This window comes from Leucopleurus acutus (genome assembly GCF_964270905.1).
Source record: "Leucopleurus acutus genome assembly, chromosome: 20".
Lineage (NCBI taxonomy): Eukaryota > Metazoa > Chordata > Mammalia > Artiodactyla > Delphinidae > Leucopleurus > Leucopleurus acutus.
In genome coordinates, this window is record NC_139162.1 from 48,124,073 (window position 1) to 48,142,354 (window position 18,282).

General features: G+C 56.0%; 1 protein-coding gene across 2 annotated transcripts; it reads left to right on the forward strand.

Moving 5' to 3' along the window:
• Positions 1 to 1,304: 1,304 nt before the first annotated feature.
• ATP1A3 (ATPase Na+/K+ transporting subunit alpha 3) lies at positions 1,305 to 15,818 on the forward strand (the record flags this gene model as incomplete). 2 transcript variants are annotated; one of them, XM_082863165.1, is made up of 22 exons in its annotated part: positions 1,305 to 1,427; positions 1,523 to 1,582; positions 1,725 to 1,928; positions 2,441 to 2,554; positions 2,668 to 2,802; positions 3,313 to 3,430; positions 3,564 to 3,832; positions 5,115 to 5,313; positions 5,391 to 5,500; positions 5,583 to 5,717; positions 8,032 to 8,224; positions 8,513 to 8,688; positions 8,774 to 8,910; positions 9,556 to 9,706; positions 9,827 to 9,995; positions 12,519 to 12,673; positions 12,751 to 12,874; positions 13,649 to 13,794; positions 14,355 to 14,485; positions 15,013 to 15,114; positions 15,383 to 15,474; positions 15,790 to 15,818. In XM_082863165.1, the coding sequence occupies exons 1-22, from the start codon at positions 1,425 to 1,427 to the stop codon at positions 15,816 to 15,818; spliced, it is 2,952 nt and encodes a 983-aa protein (XP_082719291.1). In that variant the 5' UTR covers positions 1,305 to 1,424. The 2 variants fall into 2 exon arrangements, with proteins under 2 accessions (XP_082719291.1, XP_082719292.1); XM_082863166.1 differs by having other exon boundaries at positions 1,344 to 1,427; positions 15,389 to 15,474.
• Positions 15,819 to 18,282: the final 2,464 nt, after the last annotated feature.

The window sequence follows — 18,282 nt, forward strand, 5'->3', positions numbered from 1 at the left end:
GCCAACCCCTTGTCCAAACCTATCCATGGCTCCCACCAGCCCCCAGGAAAGAGTCTAGGCCCACAGCTTGTCAGTCAAGGCCCTCAGGACTGGCCGCATGTCCAGCCAGGCCACCATCCCTGTGCACAGTAGGCTGCCTCCCAGGCGTTGGTCCCAGCTGTGACTAACACCTGGAGTGCCCTTTCCTCCCCCTTCCTGCCAGGCCTGTGGGGTCTCCCAAGATTTGCTGGGTTCTTTGAGAGACAGAGACATCCATGGGGTTGGGGAGAGAGGCCCAGAAAAAGAGTCAGGCAGAAAAGACAGAGAGAGTGATATATGGGGAGACCTTCAACTGGAAGGACAGAGATGCCGAGATGGACTCGGAGAAGGAGAGATGCAGGGATAGAGAGGAAGATGGCAGAGCGAGATCGTGAGAGATAGACAAGGTGGTTGAAACAGTAGAGACAGTTACGGAGAGACACACCAAGCATTACAGAAAAGGAGGTACCTTGAGAGATGAAATCAGAGAGAAGCAGAGATAAGGATGGAGACAGATACAGACAGAAAATACGGACACTGAGAGACAGTCTGAGATCCCTGCACACCAACTGGGAAAGAGATAGGAACCCAGAGAGAACCCAGAGAGACAGACTCAGCCGGACTCAGGGAGAGAGAGTTCAAGAGATAGAAACAGATATTGTATGAGATGGAAAACATAAAGAGCCAGAGATCAGAGAGAGACACACACAGAGACTCAGAGACAGAGACAGAGACAGAGAGAGAGACGGACAATATGAAGTGATGAGGGAGAGAGAGATCAGAGAAGCAGCCACAGAGAGACAGAGATACACACACATGAAGAGAAGGATAGTTAAAGAGGTACAAGGAGGCAGAGACAAAACAGAATAAGACAGAGAGGCGCAAACAGAGACCTGGAGAGATAGATCAAGAGAGAGAGACAGACGTAGCGAGAGACAGACAGACCTAGCAAGAGACAGACTGAGTGCCCAGGGAGAGGGAGAAAAAGACACAGAGAGATAAAAAGACACATGGAGACTGAAGGGGAGAGACCTACAGAGAGAGAGAGAGAGAGAGAGGCACAGACAGACCCAGATGGAGACTCTCAGGGACAGAGACCCAGAGATACATGGAGCCAGAGACGGAGAGGCCAGTAGGAAGAGATGAGACTCACGGGTTCTGAGAGATACCCAGAGCCGCAGGGCAGAGACAGACTGAGCCCCCAGAGCCAGCCCCTGCCCAGAGACGCAGCTGCACAGACGCAGGGCTGGTGTCCCCTTGTAACCCCTTCTCGCCCGCAGTCTGGTGGCTCTGACAGCTATCGTGTCGCCACCTCGCAGGACAAGAAAGATGACAAGGGCTCGCCCAAGAAGAGCAAGGGCACCAAAGACCGCCGGGACCTGGATGACCTCAAAAAGGAGGTGGCTATGGTAAGTCCCACCCTCTGCACCCACCCAGAGCAGGCCCCACCCGCCACTGCCCGGCCTCCTCACTCACCCGATCCCCCCAAACTCCTGTTCCTCAGACAGAGCACAAGATGTCAGTGGAAGAGGTCTGCCGGAAATACAACACCGACTGTGTGCAGGTGGGGCCGGACCGGAGGGAGAAGGGTCCGAGGGGGGAGGGGATGGGAAGCCGTGACCCTTGGGTGCCTGGGGGCACTCGGGAAGCGTTGGGGGTGCCAGGGTTGCTCCGGGAGGGTTCTGTGTGAGTCTTGTGTCCCCTAGGGTCTGACCCACAGCAAAGCCCAAGAGATCCTGGCCCGCGATGGGCCTAACGCGCTCACGCCGCCGCCCACCACCCCAGAGTGGGTCAAGTTCTGCCGCCAGCTATTTGGGGGCTTCTCAATCCTGCTGTGGATCGGGGCCATCCTCTGCTTCCTGGCCTACGGCATCCAGGCCGGCACCGAGGATGATCCTTCTGGCGACAACGTGAGTGCCCTCCACCCTGCTGTGCCCAAGGGCTCATACATGTAGGGACACATATGCACACCCCACTTCTCCCTTTAGACTTTTCAAAGCCCAGCCTCCAACTTTTTCTCATCTAACTCTCACAGTCACCCAGTGAGAGAACCAGAGAAGCCATGAGGAAAACTGGGACTCAGAAAGGTGAAGTATGGTGGTCCAGTGGTTAGGACTCCGTGCTTTCACTGCCGAGGGCCTGGGTTCGATCCCTGGTCAGGGAACAGCCAATAAATAAACAAATAAATAGATAGATAAATAAATATATAAACAACAAACATTTAAAAAAAAGAAAGAAAGAGGGACTCAAACGTGGACAGGCAGACAGAGACACAGACCCTCAAATGGACACAACCTGAGGTCAGACATACAAATACAGACCCCCAACGACTCAAAGCTCTCTTCCCAGGTTCCACAAACCTTGGGATGGGGGTGGTGGGGAGTTGCTCCAGGGCGGGCTGTGACCCTGCATCTCCCCACAGCTGTACCTGGGCATCGTGCTGGCGGCCGTGGTCATCATCACCGGCTGCTTCTCCTACTACCAGGAAGCCAAGAGCTCCAAGATCATGGAATCCTTCAAGAACATGGTTCCCCAGGTGAGGGGTACCCAGGAAGGGGCCAGATGGAGGTGAACAGGCGGGCAAGGCTATGCCCAGTGACCCCAGGTAGAGGGAGTCAGGGAGGTGACTCTTCTCCATTCTCCCCCCAGCAAGCCCTGGTGATCCGGGAAGGTGAGAAGATGCAGGTAAATGCTGAGGAGGTGGTGGTCGGGGATCTGGTGGAGATCAAGGGCGGAGACCGAGTCCCAGCCGACCTGCGCATCATCTCAGCCCACGGCTGCAAGGTGGGCCAGGGGCCTGGGGCCCAGCTCTGCCCTTCCTGGAGTGGCCCAGGAGTCCAGGCCCCCAGCCCTTCCTCCCCCAGGACCCGGGAGTCCAGGCCCCAGCCCCCTCCTCCTTCAGACCCAGGAGTCCAGGCCCCCGGACCCCTCCTCCCTCAGACCCAGGAGTCCAGGCCCCCGGACCCCTCCTCCCCCAGGACCCGGGAGTCCAGGCCCCCGGCCCCTCCTCCCCCAGGACCCTGCAGTCCAGGCCCCCTCCTCCCTCAGATCCAGTACCTCTGACCTCCAGGTACCTTAGGCCTTGGCAAGAAGCCGTGTACCCTCCCCAGCTTCAAGAGCCCAACCTCTGTCCTCCCAGACACAGGCACCCAGACTTCTAGCTGTGACTCCCAGGGACACAGCCTTCAGCCTCGTTAACAAAACAAACGAACAAACAAAAATCTTGAAATCTCCTCTGGACAAATGCCCCTTGACCCCAGGCCCGGGGTTGACACCTGTCTCCTGTGTCCCCAGGTGGATAACTCTTCCCTCACGGGTGAATCAGAGCCCCAGACCCGCTCCCCCGACTGCACTCACGACAACCCCTTGGAGACTCGGAACATCACCTTCTTTTCCACCAACTGTGTGGAAGGTGAGGCAGCGGGGAGGGGCGGTTCGGGCACCCAGGTGGGGCCGGGCTCGTCCAGATAGATGGACGTGCCTCAGGGGCTCGGGGTCCCTCTGAAGCTCGCTGAATCTCAGCCCAGTCCCCTCTGACCCCACAGGCACAGCTCGGGGCGTGGTGGTGGCCACGGGTGACCGCACTGTCATGGGCCGCATCGCCACTCTGGCTTCCGGGCTGGAGGTGGGCAAGACGCCCATCGCCATTGAGATCGAGCACTTTATCCAGCTCATCACTGGCGTGGCTGTCTTCCTGGGCGTCTCCTTCTTCATCCTCTCCCTCATTCTCGGATACACCTGGCTCGAGGCTGTCATCTTCCTCATCGGCATCATCGTGGCCAATGTCCCAGAGGGCCTGCTGGCCACTGTTACTGTAAGGCCCGGACCCTTGGGTCTGAGGGAGGAGGGGGCTGGGGCCCGATGGCCACAATCTTGACTGCAACTTGGACGTCAAGGGCCAAGCCTGCCAGATGTGGAATGAGGAGGGTCCTGGGGCTCAGAGGGCCTCATTGACAAAACAAACCAACAGGGAATCCCCTGGCGGTCCAGTGGTGAGGACTCCGCGCTTTCACTGCTGAGGGCCCCCATGTTCAATACCTGGTGGAGAACTAAGATCCCACAAGCTGAGAAGCATGGCCCCCGCCCCGAAAAAAAAAAAAAACAACCAACAAAGAATCTTGAGAAACACTGCCAGTCAGAAAGGGCTAACAGCCCTATCATTTTTGAAGTTACCTTACAAAATTAAGAAGCACAACCTCACGGTAAAAAGTCTAAAGAATACGTTAAAATAGTTAAAAAATAAAATAACAGTCCCGACCCACTGCCCAGCCGTCAGCCCACCTCCGGAAGCAGGCTCTCTGCCCTGTTCCCGGCGACAGTGGGCATATTGCCACGTACGTAGTAATTGTTTTCAGGGTACACAGGAGGGACCATCCTAGGAATACTATTCTGTTCCTTGATGCTTTTACTTAATAGATCCTGCAACGTTTTCCATATTAGCATATTCCAAGCTACTCTAAGTCAAAGGCCTTTCATTGACCTACACTATGCAAACAAGAGTTGCACATATGAAGGTACTGCCTGATGAGCTGGAGGCAACTGAACACACCCCAGGTCAGCTGCACCCAGATCTAGTTCCCCAGAAGCCCCCTCAAGACCTGTTCAGCCCCTCCCCTCCAACCCCAGGGTTATCCCTAGGATAGACTGGCTTCAAACCGTGTAGCTTTTGTACTTCACATCAGTGGAATCATTCAGCAGGAACTCTTGTTTCTGGCTCATTTTTCGCTGAACACTATATTTTTGAATTTCACCCATGCAGTTGTAGGCAGTGGTTGCTTGTTCTTTTTCACCGCTGTATAGTATTCCCACCTTTTATTCCCCAATTTATTTGTCCCTACTGCTGTTAGTGGACATTTGGGTTGTTTTCAGTTTGGGACTATTATGTTGCTGCTATGAACATTCTAGTATATTTCTTTGGGGTGCATCTGAGCCCATTTTTGTGGGTCTATACCTTGGGTGGAGTGGCTGGACGACACCCCATTCTTTGCCCAGGATTCTCTCTGGGCTGGGCAGTTGGGTTGTTGGCAGTTGTGTTGCTGGCCCAACTGCACCGCCTGACTCTACCTGTAACTCCCCTGCCCTTGCATACACTCCAGGTGTGTCTGACCCTGACCGCCAAGCGCATGGCTCGGAAGAACTGCCTTGTGAAAAACCTAGAGGCTGTAGAGACCCTGGGCTCCACATCCACCATCTGCTCGGACAAGACAGGGACCCTCACCCAGAACCGCATGACGGTCGCCCACATGTGGTTCGACAACCAGATCCACGAGGCTGACACCACTGAGGACCAGTCAGGTGAGGGTGGGGCCCAGGCAAGACCGAGGGGGCCTGGCTCCTGGACACCCCCCAGCCCTGACTCGTACCTTTTTCAGGGACTTCATTTGACAAGAGCTCGCACACCTGGGTGGCCCTGTCTCACATTGCTGGACTCTGCAACCGTGCCGTCTTCAAGGGGGGTCAGGACAACATCCCTGTGCTCAAGGTGGATCTGGCCTCCCGCTCGCCTCAGCTTGGCCCCTGCCCACCCCGCGCTACTCTGCTCTGACAGCCCTCTCTCCCCACAGAGGGATGTGGCCGGGGATGCCTCCGAGTCTGCCCTGCTCAAGTGCATCGAGTTGTCCTCCGGCTCCGTGAAGCTGATGCGTGAACGTAACAAGAAAGTGGCTGAGATCCCCTTCAACTCCACCAACAAATACCAGGTACCCTAGGCTCTCCAGGAGAGTCAGCCTGGATCTCACTTTCTCTATGATGCCTGAAAAGCACTCAGCTCTGCCCCGCTGCCCTCCTGCTTTGGGCAAGTTATTAACTTTCCCAGAGCCTTGGTTTCCCCATCTGTAAAATAAGTCCAAGAGTATCCACCCAGTGGGGAGAGGAACACAGACCCGGGAGTGAGAGCAATGTCTCTGTTGGAGTGGGCAGCAGGGGAGTAAAGATCTTCCTGCAGCAGAGTGGGAACCAGCCAGAGATCTCATTCATCCATTCAACAAATATGTTTTTGAGCAGCAACTACGTGTCAGAGGCACTTGTGTTAGGTGCTGCGGACACAGACGGCAGTGAAGTCCCTCCTCTCATGGAACTTATGCTCTAGTGCCAGGAGACAGACGATGACAAAGGCATGAGGACATTAGGAAATTTGGAATACGTCCGCCAGTCACCATGCTGAGCGAGGGAGCCCTGCAGGCGGCTGGGGGCAGCGGGCACAGCGTGTGCAAAGGTCTTGATGAAGGAGTGTGTTGATGTACTGAATAGCCAGGGAATGTTGAGCCAGGAAACGTGGTGGGAGGGGAGGGCAGTGGGTGCTGGGTCAGGTCCCGTAGGGCCTTGTGGACATGACTTGGGTGTGACCCTCAGGGGGACATGAGCCACCGAGCAGAGGCAAGATGGGACCTGACTCACATTTTTAAAAACTGCTTTATTGAGAGATACAGTTCACACACCATAGCTCACCCACTTAATGTGCATAATTCAGTAGTTTTAGTATATTCACCGATACGTGCTGTCATCTGCCCAGTCAGGTTTTTAAAAAATACTTACTTACTTATTCATTTATTTTGGCTGCGCCGGGTCTTAGTTGCGGCGTGCGGGACCTTTAGTTGCTGCGTGCACATGCGGCGTGCATGTGGGATCTAGTTTCCTGACCAGGGATCGAACCCGGGCCCCCTGCATTGGGAGCTCAGAGTCTTACCCACTGGACCACCAGGGAAGTCCCTACCCATTCAGTTTTAGAGCATTTCCATCACCTCAAAAAGCAACCTCACAAAAAAAAAAAAAAAGCAACCTCACATCCTCAGCTTTATCCCCCTACCTCCCCCTGTCTCCCCGAGCCCTAAGCAACAGAATCATACAATATGTGTTTTCTGATGTCTGGCTTCTTTCACTTAGCATAATGTTTTCAAGGTTCCTCCATGTTGTAGCATGTATCAGTGCTTCATTCTTTTTTATGGCTGAATGATTTTGCATTGAATGGATAGACCACATTTTGTTTATCCATTCATCTGTCAATGGACATTTGGGTTATTTGCACCCTCTGGCTACTATGAATGATGCTGCTATGAAGATTCGCCTCCAAGTTTTTGTGTGGACATCATTTGCATGTCTCTTGCATGTCATTTGCATGACATCATGTGCATGTCTCTTGGGTATATATCTGGGAACTGCTGGCTTATGTGGTAACTCTGTTTAACCTTTCGGGGGACTGCCAGAGACTGTTTTCCAAAGTGGCGGCACCATTTTTCACTGACTCTCATTTTTTAAAAAAGTATTTATTTATTTGGCCGTGCCGGGTCTCAGCTGCGGCACACAGGATCTTCGTTGCCTCGCAAAGGATCTTTAGTTGCGGCATGCGAGCTCTTAGTTGCAGCATGTGGGATCTAGTTCCCTGATCAGGGATCGAACCCAGGCCCCCTGCATTGGGAGCGCGGAGTCTTAGCCGCCGGGCCACCAGTGAAGTCCTGTGACTCTCATATTTTAAAGGCTCCTTCTGGCTGCCATGGGGAGGAAATATTGTGGGGAGGGGAGGGCAGAAACAGGGACTCAGTGTGGAGGCTGCTGTGATATGTCATGAGAGACGGTGGTGGCTGGATGGGAGGGCAGGGGAGGTGAGAAGAGGTCAGAATCCGGGTACTTCAGAGGTGAGCTGACCAGATTCGGTGATGGGTCAGATGTGGGATGAGAGGTTGTCGGGCAAGCCAGAGAGAGAAGCATGTATCCTAAGGACCCCTGAGATTTCTGTGAGACAGACACAGAGGGGAAGAAATATCTGCAAGACCGAGAGACAGAAACGGGCAGGGATGAGCAGAGGTCTCTGTGAGAGAGCCTGAGAAACAGATGCACATCTCTCGGGTAGAGAGATTTGGGCAGTGCCCTCTGGGGGAGCCTGGCGGTGGTCTGTCCTGGCATCCGTGGCTCTGGACAGGGCGGCAGGGGGGGTCCTCTTCCCCAGCTGGGTGCAGGGCAGCCTCCGGGTCCCTCCCTGTGGGGCTCAGGCGCGGCCGCCTTCTGCTCTGTCCACAGCTCTCCATCCACGAGACCGAGGACCCCAATGACAACCGGTACCTGCTGGTGATGAAGGGCGCCCCCGAACGCATCCTGGACCGGTGCGCCACCATCCTGCTGCAGGGCAAGGAGCAGCCGCTGGACGAGGAGATGAAGGAGGCTTTCCAGAATGCCTACCTCGAGCTCGGGGGCCTGGGCGAGCGCGTGCTTGGTGCGCACCAAGGGTGGAGCCAAGCTGGGGCAGGGGCTGGGCCAGCTCTGGGGGCCCCTTGAGGGTAAGGAGGGATGTGAGGCTGCCCAGAGCCTGGCTCAGAATAGGGCCTCCCAGAATGCACCATGAATGAATGAATGAATGAATGAGACAGGAAGGCGTCTGTCAGAAATGGGTGTTGACTGACTGTCTGGCCAACTAGGGAGCCTGACTGCTGGCACCGGGAGCTGCGGGCAGGAGGCAGGGAGGACCGAGGCTGGAGCCCCTGTGCCCCTCTCCCTGCACCAGGTTTCTGCCATTACTACCTGCCCGAGGAGCAGTTCCCTAAGGGCTTTGCCTTCGACTGTGACGATGTGAACTTCACCACCGACAACCTCTGCTTCGTGGGCCTCATGTCCATGATCGACCCTCCCCGGGCAGCCGTCCCTGATGCAGTGGGCAAGTGCCGCAGCGCGGGCATCAAGGTGTGGCCCGGGGCAGCAGGGGAGGCAGGGCCAGGGCCCCAGCGGCCAGCGGTGAGGCTGGACCGTTTGCATATGATGCCCACAGGTCATCATGGTCACCGGCGATCACCCCATCACGGCAAAGGCCATTGCCAAGGGTGTGGGCATCATCTCCGAGGGCAACGAGACTGTGGAGGACATCGCCGCCCGGCTCAACATTCCCGTCAGCCAGGTCAACCCCCGGTGAGCCCCGCCCTGCCCAGCTCAGGTCCCTCTGGGACTGCAGGTCCCCCTCCTCCTGGGCCTCCTCTGTTGACTCAGCATCTGGGTCCTGTTCCTCTACCATCGTGAGGATGGGCAGCCTGGTGTTACAGCTGCATGGGGTTAGCAAGGGGTAGGTTCGCATCCCAGCTTTGCCACACATGAGCTGTGTGACCTTGGGCAAGTCACTTAGCCTCTCTATGCCTCAGTTTCCTCCTCTCTAAAATGGGCTGCTAGTAATTCACATCTGAGAGGATTCTGTGAGACCCCTTATTTCTGTGTCTGGCATTCTCTCTTCCCATCTCTCTTTTATGTCTTTGTCTCTCTCTGTGTCTCTCATCTCTGTTCTGACTTACTTAGCTTTCCCACGCTCACGTCTCTCTGCGTCTGTCTCTATTTCCTAGTTGCCTGCATATCTCTGTTCCTCTAAGTCCAGTGTCCCAAGGTTCTTCCTGAGGTCTGCCCTCTATCCTTCCTACTGCAGCCCCCCCCCCCGTTTCCCTTCATCTCTGACCCCCAGAGCCCTTGTCCCTCTATCGGAGCCTGATCCTCTGTCTCTCCTGTCTGTGAGTCTGTCCAACAGCTGTCACTGCCCCACATGTCCTGAACACTCTCTGCTCTTCCCAGGGATGCCAAGGCCTGTGTGATCCATGGCACCGACCTCAAGGACTTCACCTCCGAGCAAATCGACGAGATCCTGCAGAACCACACTGAGATCGTCTTTGCCCGCACTTCCCCCCAGCAGAAGCTCATCATTGTGGAGGGCTGTCAGAGACAGGTGGGCTCGGGCTGGGGTCCCTCGGAGGAGGGGGCCGGGGGTCTGGACTCCGGGGTCCTTGATGAGAAGAGGGTTTGGGGCCAGGCCTCTGGGCGTCACCCTCACCCTCTCTCCCTCCAGGGAGCCATCGTGGCGGTGACTGGGGACGGCGTGAACGACTCCCCCGCCCTGAAGAAGGCTGACATCGGGGTGGCCATGGGCATTGCCGGCTCTGACGTCTCCAAACAGGCAGCAGACATGATTCTGCTGGATGACAACTTTGCCTCCATCGTCACGGGTGTGGAGGAGGGTGAGTGAGTTGGCCCAGGTGGCCCTGGAGACTGGGGTCGCTGCGTGAAGCCCGAGAAGGGGGAGGGGAAGAGGCCAGGGCTGCAGCAGATGCACGGCAGGAGACCACAGAATCCCACCAGGCCCCCGGCAGAGCCTGAGCTTGTCCTTTTCGGTTTTCTCCCCCTGAGGAGCTGGGGGCTCCCTGGGGGCAGGACTCAGCCAACGCACTTCTGGGTCCCGGTGTCGCCCAGCACAGGCCCAGTCTGGTGGGCAAGGCACATTCGGAAGCATTAAAAAACAATACTCATAGGGACTTCCCTGGCAGTCCAGTGGTTAAGACTTTGCCTTCCAATGCAGGGGGTGCGGGTTCGATCCCTGGTTGGGGGGCTGGGACCCCCACATGCCTCAGGGTCAAAAAACCAAAACAGAAAACAGAAGCAATATTGTAACAAATTCAATAAAGACTTTAAAAATGGTCCACGTCAAAAAAGTCTTTAAAAAAAAATACTCATAAGGACAACCTCAGGGAAGCAGAGGGTCCTGAGGGAGCCCTGAAGAGGCCCCTCACCCAGCCTGGAGTCAGGGGCCAAGGAAGCCTCCCCAAGGGGACAGGGATCGCCTGTGCCAAGTCTCTAGGGCCATGTGGGAATCTTCACGTAGAGAAGTGTCAGCGAAGGGAGTTGCAGACAGAGGCAAGGCCTCAAGGTCTCAGGTGGGGCCGCCGGGCATCACCTCCTGACGGGCCTGGATGCGGCCACAGATGAGGCTTGTTCCCATTCCGTTTTATTCTAATTATCAGAGTAATTCATGATCATTATAGCAAATGTAGAAAAGCATTAAGAAGCAAATTGGAATCACCCATAATCTTACCATCCAGAAATAATCACTGTTCATGCATTTTCTTCCAGTCTCTCTCTCCTACTTGAAATGTCCCCAGTGTAAAAAATAACTCCTGATAAGAGAGAATTCAGATGGTAACAGCTGAGCCTACAGTGTCAGGTTCAACGCCCTTATCCCTTGTCTCCTGTGGCCCAGAGGACACATGGTTAACCCTTTCTCATCCCCAAGACGTTCTCCACGCACCTGCAGAGCACACACTCACGGAGGCGTTCACGCCGCCCAGACGTTTATTGGGCTCCTTACCTTGTGTATGGTGCCAGGGGCTGGAGATACAGCTGTGAGCAGAGCAGACATGGGTCCTTGCCCTCAAGGAGCTGGGAGAGACAGCCTTCTGCAAGTTAACGAACAAATTGTAACATAACAAACATAATTACATATTGTGACAAGTGCTAAGAAGAAAACCAGCAGGGTGCTAGGATAGATGGGGTCCTACCTATTTATTTTTTGGCCGCCCCGCGCAGTTTGCGGGATCTGAGTTCCCTGACCAGGGATCGAACCCGCGCCCCCTGCAGTGGAAGTGTGGAGTCTTAACCGACGTGCAGGCTCAGCGGCCATGGCTCATGGGCCTAGCCGGACCGGGGCACGAACCCGTGTCCCCTGCATTGGCAGACGGACTCTCAAACACCGCGCCACCAGGGAAGCCCTTCTGTGCCTTCTTAATGACACACTTTGTTGCTCATCAGCACACGGGGGAAGGTGGAGGGAGGGGCTGGCTGGGTTCATCTTTAGTTTCTTTTTACTTTATACACACTGTACTGATTGAATCTTTATTGGGATATGGCTTTCACACAAAGTCAGGCAGCTCCGTGACTTTTTATGCACGCACGCACCCACACAACCACCGGACCCCCATCAAGATAGAGAACGTTTCCAGCCTCCCATTAGGGTTCTATCAGGTCCCCTCCGGTCTATATCCCCCCTCCCAGAAATAACCACTATCCTGACTTTCAGCACCATGGATTCGTTTCCAACCTCTTCCAAATGGAATCATGTGATAAGAATGCTTCTGTGTCTGGCTTTTTTTCACTCAACATAACATCAGTGAGATTCATCCATGGAGTTGGGGGTGTCAGTAGCTTGTTCCTTTTTCTCGCCGGGTGGTATTCCTTTGTATGGACGGACCACAGTTTACTTATCCACTCACCTACTGATGGCCAGCGGGTCAGTTCTGGTTTGGGGCTATTATAACTAATGCCATATGGTGAACATTCTTGTACTTGCTTTTTGGTGGACATAAACACTCATTTCTCTTGCATATAAACCTAAGGTGAGGATTGCTGGGTCAATAAGGCAGGGATGTTTAACTTTTAACAGAAACTGCTGGGAATTCCCTGGTGGTCCAGTGGTTAGGACTCCATGCTTTCGCTGCCAAGGGCGCTGGTTTGATCCCCGGTTGGGGAACTAAGATTCCGCTAGCCACACTGTGCGGCCAAAAAAAAGAAAAGAAACTACCAAGCAGTCTTCCGAAGTGGTTGTATTTTGAGAATGTTTGAACAGGGGCAACATGGTTGGGCATCTGTATGGAAAGGCAGGCGGTGGGGGGGATGGATTAGAAAGGATGCATGGACTGGGCAGGGAAGGGGCAGAGGGACTAGGGTGCCCTGGTGTGGGTGCCGAGGTCTGAGCCTGCCCCTGCCGACAGGCCGCCTGATCTTCGACAACCTGAAGAAGTCCATCGCCTACACCCTGACCAGCAACATCCCCGAGATCACGCCCTTCCTGCTGTTCATCATGGCCAACATCCCACTGCCTCTGGGCACCATCACCATCCTCTGCATCGACCTGGGCACTGACATGGTGAGGCCCCGGCCACCCCCAGGCTCCGGGAGGGTAGGGTCCCCCTGATCCCCGACTAACCGGCCTCTCCTGCCCAGGTCCCTGCCATCTCGCTGGCGTACGAGGCCGCTGAAAGTGACATCATGAAGAGACAGCCCAGGAACCCACGCACTGACAAGTTGGTCAATGAGAGGCTCATCAGCATGGCCTACGGACAGATCGGTGAGGACCTGGGGGCCCTGCCTCGCTTATGGCTGGGTGCCCGGTGCCTGGCCCACCGTGGGCGCTCAGAAACCTTGTGCCGAATGAGTGGAGTGAAAAGTAGGACCTGGTGCTGGAGGTTTGGAAGGAGTGACTTACAGATGGGCGCTGGTCACCAAGGTGGGGCTGGCACAGGTGGAGGAAAGGCCCGGGGCTGCACCTGGGGAGCACATGGGATACTGAGTGGTAGGTCAGGGCTGGCCCCAGGATGGCCACTCCCCTGCTCCACCCGCCACCATGATGGGAACGACCAGTCAGCCTGTGAGCTCTCTGAGGGCAGGAGTGAGCCCCAGGCCCTCCTGCCTTCTCCATCTTTGCTGGGGGTGAGGTGTGCAGTCTTACAGGTGCTGAGCGCCCTGTTGCTGGGAGTGTCCCAGGAAGCAGAGGCTTGGTGGCGGTGGTCAGAGGCCTAGGGAGGTCATTCCTGCCTAGGGGGTCCTCAGGGGTTTCCTGATGTCCAGGTGGCCTGGCACAGGTGGGAGGGAGCCTCCAGGTTCTCCCCTCAGGAGAGCCCCGTCTCCAAGGTTCCTGCTCCAAGGGGCCCATCTCAGGGACTCACCACCAGGTGGCACCCTCAGATGGCCCTCTGGGAGCTCAGCCCCGGATGATGTCAGGCAAGAGGACCAGGTACCTCACCATCCTCGCAGTGTGGGTCTCAAGGGGCCTTAGAGGTGCCCTGGGCTGGCTGCCTGCCCCACCTGAGCCTCTTCTCATCTCCCTTCTCTCCTCCCCCAGGAATGATCCAGGCTCTTGGTGGCTTTTTCTCCTACTTTGTGATCCTGGCAGAAAACGGCTTCTTGCCTGGCAACCTGGTGGGCATCCGGCTGAACTGGGATGACCGCACCGTCAACGACCTGGAGGACAGTTACGGGCAGCAGTGGGTGCGTAGGGCTGGGTCCCACAGCATGGCCTGGGACCTCCCAGGCGGGGTCCCTGCCCACAGCATCCTGGGCTGGGGCGAGCCGTCCCAACCATGCAGGGGCAGCTTCCTATGATGGTCCCTCTGCCCCAGGGGCGGCATCAAGATCCTCACTGGACACAAGGGGCCTCCTGGCGCTCTTGGCCCAGCCCATCGCGGTCCTGGCCGCCGGCCATGCTCTCTGCCCCACCAGGCGAGACGCCTTTGCTGCCCGATTCCCCATCTCTGTCTGTGCCTTCAAAGCCCAGCTGGAGTCCCCTCAGGAGGCCCCCAGGATCTCTGGTCCACAACCGAGGTCACCATTACCCTCTCTAATTCCTTGTACATTTCCTGACTCTTCCCGTGGGGCTCTGAACTACAGAGGGAAGGCACGCCCCTTAGGGGATCCCATCTGGACAGAGTCCTCGCTTTGCCCTGGGGCCCTACGCAGGGGCGCAGACAAGGAGCACGTGGGCCCAGGGTGGGGCCTGGGGCTGCAGCCACACTGACCGCCGACCGGCACCCACTTCATCGCCCTTGCAGACCTACGAGCAGAGGAAAGTGGTGGAGTTCACGTGCCACACGGCCTTCTTTGTGAGCATAGTGGTCGTGCAGTGGGCTGACCTGATCATCTGCAAGACCAGGAGGAACTCCGTCTTCCAGCAGGGCATGAAGTGAGGGCCGCGGGCGCCGGGCTTGCTCTCCGTCCCGCCCCGTGTCTGTCTGTGTGTCTGTTCCAGTTTTGCCTCTGAGTTGGCTTTCTCTCCAGTGGTCACGTCTATCTTGGATTCCCTGTCTCTGTCTCTCTCTCTCCATATGTGTGGGTGCACACTGCTGGGGTGTCTCTGGTCCCTCTCCAGACCTGCTTTGTCTTTTTCTTTGGCCGCACGGCATGTGGGATCTTAGTTCCCCCACCAGAGATGGAACCCTGCAGTGGAAGCGCAGAGTGCTAACCACTGGACCGCCAGGGAATTCCCTGCTGTATCTTTTCATACCCCTGCCTGTGTGTCACTGTCTCTGTCATTATACTTCAGTGTCACCGTCTCCCTGGACCCATCTGTGCCTCTCTGCCTCTTTCGGTCTCCATCTCTGTGTGTCTCCGTGTCTGTCTCTGTGCATCTGCCCTTGGCAGATCCTCTGTCTCGGTGGGATGGGGGTGCCTGCTCGAGTTCTCTGGGTCCAGCCCTGCCTGTGTCTCCAGGAACAAGATCCTGATCTTCGGGTTGTTTGAGGAGACAGCCCTGGCTGCCTTCCTGTCCTACTGCCCCGGCATGGACGTGGCCCTTCGCATGTACCCTCTCAAGTGAGTGCCCCCTCCCCTGCCCTGTACCACCTGCTCCGGGATCCTCCGGGTAGCCTTCCCCGCGGGACGCCCTCACAGGGGGGCGCTGTGCAGACCCCAGCCCACAGCCATGGCCCGGGCACCCCTCACCTTGGGCACGAAGGACCAGGGGAGCATCTTCCCAGTGCGGCCCCGCCTGTCCTCTGGGACCCTGCCTGTGTGTGTCCGCCCCGCCCCCCGCCCCGTCTCCGCCCCACACTGACGCCCTCCTGCTCTTTCGTCTCCGCAGGCCCAGCTGGTGGTTCTGTGCCTTCCCCTACAGTTTTCTCATCTTCGTCTATGACGAAATCCGCAAACTCATCCTGCGCAGGAACCCCGGGGGTGAGGGGCTAACTGGGTACAGGGGGGGAGGCTGGGGGGACGGGACGGGGCAGCTGGAAGGGGAGGCGAGAGAGTGCTGTGTGACTGATACTAACCTCACTCTCTGTTTCCCCCCAACCCCTCCCTCCTGCGTCGTCTTTCCACCCTCTTTGCAACTCTTCTCTCTTCCTGGCTCTCTGGGCCTCCTCCTTTCTGTGTCTTTCCCTGTGTCTCTGCCCCTTTTGGTTTCTTTCTGTGCCGCTGTCTGTCTCTGCTTGTGCTTCTCTCCATGCCCGTCTCCCTCTCATCTGTTTCTTTCCTCCTTTGTTTCCCCAGGTTGGGTGGAGAAGGAAACCTACTACTGACCTCAACCCCACCACATCACCCGTCTCTATCCTGCCCCTCAAGCCCAGGACAGCCCACTCCGGTCCCCCTCATTTTGTATTCTGGGGGGAGGGGCCCTCTCTCCCATTGGCCCCGCCCCCTCAAGTTATCTCCCGCCTCCCTCCCCCTCTTCCCCCTCTGGCTGGCTTCTCTCCCCGCCCCCGCCCCGCCCCGCCCCGCCCCCTGCCTCTCTCCTCTCTCTCTTTTGTGTGTCTGTTCCTCTCCCTCTCCTCATCCCTGCCACCCAGCCCCCTCCCTGGGCTCTTTTTTACTCCCCCTCACCCCCTGGCTGACGCCGTCTCTGGTTCTGGACAATTATCAAATATATCCGTGGGGACAGAGAAGCCGCGTGTGTGTGTCTTGCTTGCTTTGTGGACGCGGGGTGTGGGCAGGACGGTGTTCCCTGTGCTGGCACCCGTGGCTGGGTGATTCACAGAACCCCAGGAATTTAGCCTGGCATGAGCTTGGGAGTCATGGAATCTCAAAGTCATCAAATCATGGAGTTGTAGCCCCACAAGGGTTAGAGTGAGGGCACCTTGAATTCGCCAGGAGATGGGATCATGGGATCAGAACAGGGGAGAGGAAGGGAATCAGACTCTGGATCCTCTCATAATGGAGAGGCACCGGGGGAGGCGATGATGCTAATGGTTCATTGAACTCCCACCCTATGCTGTCCTCTCCTAAGCACTCTACGTGTATTAGCTCACTCAATCCTCACAAGGCACAGAGAAGGAAAGTGACCTGCCCAAGGTCACACAGCTGAGAGGTGACAAATCTGGGATTTGAACCTAGGCTGTCCAAGCTCTAAGTCACTATGCTCTTCTCTCTCTTTTTGTTGAGATAAACTTTCATACAGTGACGTGCACAAGTCTCAAGGGCACAGCTCAATGATTTAAAAAATTACTTCCATGTAGCCACTAGCCATAAAGGTCTCTCGTGACCCTTTTCCAGTCAGCCCCCCTCCAGAGGTAACTGCTGAACTGCTTTCTGTCACCATCGTTTAGTTGTACCAATTCTTGGACTTTGTAGAAATGCAGTCTTACAGCATGCTGTCTCATGCTGTCTCATGTGTCTGGCTTCCTGTCCTCCACACCATGTCTATGAGAGTCATCCACAGTGTTCCATGTATCAGTAGCTGCTCTTTTTCATTGCTGCGGAGTTTTCCACTGTGTGACTATTACACGATTTGTTGATCCATTTTCTTGTTGATGGACATTTGCTGTTTACACTTTGGAAGCCTCTAGGAAGAGGAACGTTCTAGTGATATCCTCTGATGACACATGTGTGCATCTCTGTTGGGTACATGCCTAGGAATGGAATTGCTGAATGGGGGATAGACAGTGTTTATCTTTAATAGAAATAGCCACGCCCTTTCCAAAGCTCTTGCGTCATTTGCATTCCAACAGTGTATCAAAGTTACAGTTGCTCCACATCCACGTCAACAATTGCTTGTCAGTCTTTTGAATTTGAGCCCTTCTGGTTGGGCAGCTCTACCACTTCCCTCAAGGCAGCCTTTCTAACACAGCCCAGAGACTGGAGTGAGAGGAAGGCCTGGGGCTGGTCCCAGGCCTGCCTGCCTCCCAGCACAGGTGTCTGGGTGGTAGGGAGGCTGAGAGTCCACATGAGTGTGAGTGTGTGCACATGCCCACTGCACAAGACAATGCTGAGGAGGAGTGCCTGAATCTGAGGGGCAAGGCAGTCAGGAGGCAGCGGCCATGTGTGCCAGAAACGCCTGTGATGCCCAGGGCAGAGTCCAGTCCGGTAAGGGTTACGTGAGCCTGGACCTCTCCTGGGGAGGCCAGAGAAACTATTCATCAGGTACAGGGTAAGAAACACTCCCATAGACAGGTGGGCAATCTGAGGCCCAGAGAGGGCAGGGACTTCCTTGAGGTCACACAGCAGAAAAATAAACCAGGTTTCTGATTGTCTGTGCTAATGTCCTCCTACCCTCCCAGCTCCACTTCCTCCAGGGGTCCAAGAGGCAGGAAGGAGGCCTCAGGTGGAGGGACCACAGGGCCAGGGCCCATCTCTCATAATCTTTTCAGGCACCCCCTTATCGCCCACCATCCCCCTAATTCAGGGCCCACTTGCCATAGGTCCCTTCTCCCCCAGTCTCCCCTCATCCCCCTGTCTCACGAATCTTCCCATCTCTCACAGTATCTCCATCTTAGGGCCCCTTCTCCCACAATCTCTGTTTCAAGGGGCTCCTCCCCCACATTGCCCCTACACCAAGGCCCCTCAGAATCCCCTGATTCAAAGTTCCCGTCCTGCCCCACTCAGAGGGTTCCTCTCCAACAGCGTCCTTGCCTCTGGACTCCACCACCCATGGCCCATGCCTTTTGACACCTCCAGGACTTTGCCTGTTATGTCTTCTGCTCAGAGCACGTACTGGCGGGTTATGAGTGAAATCACTTTTATTCGTGTTCCTATGAGGAAACCCCAAAG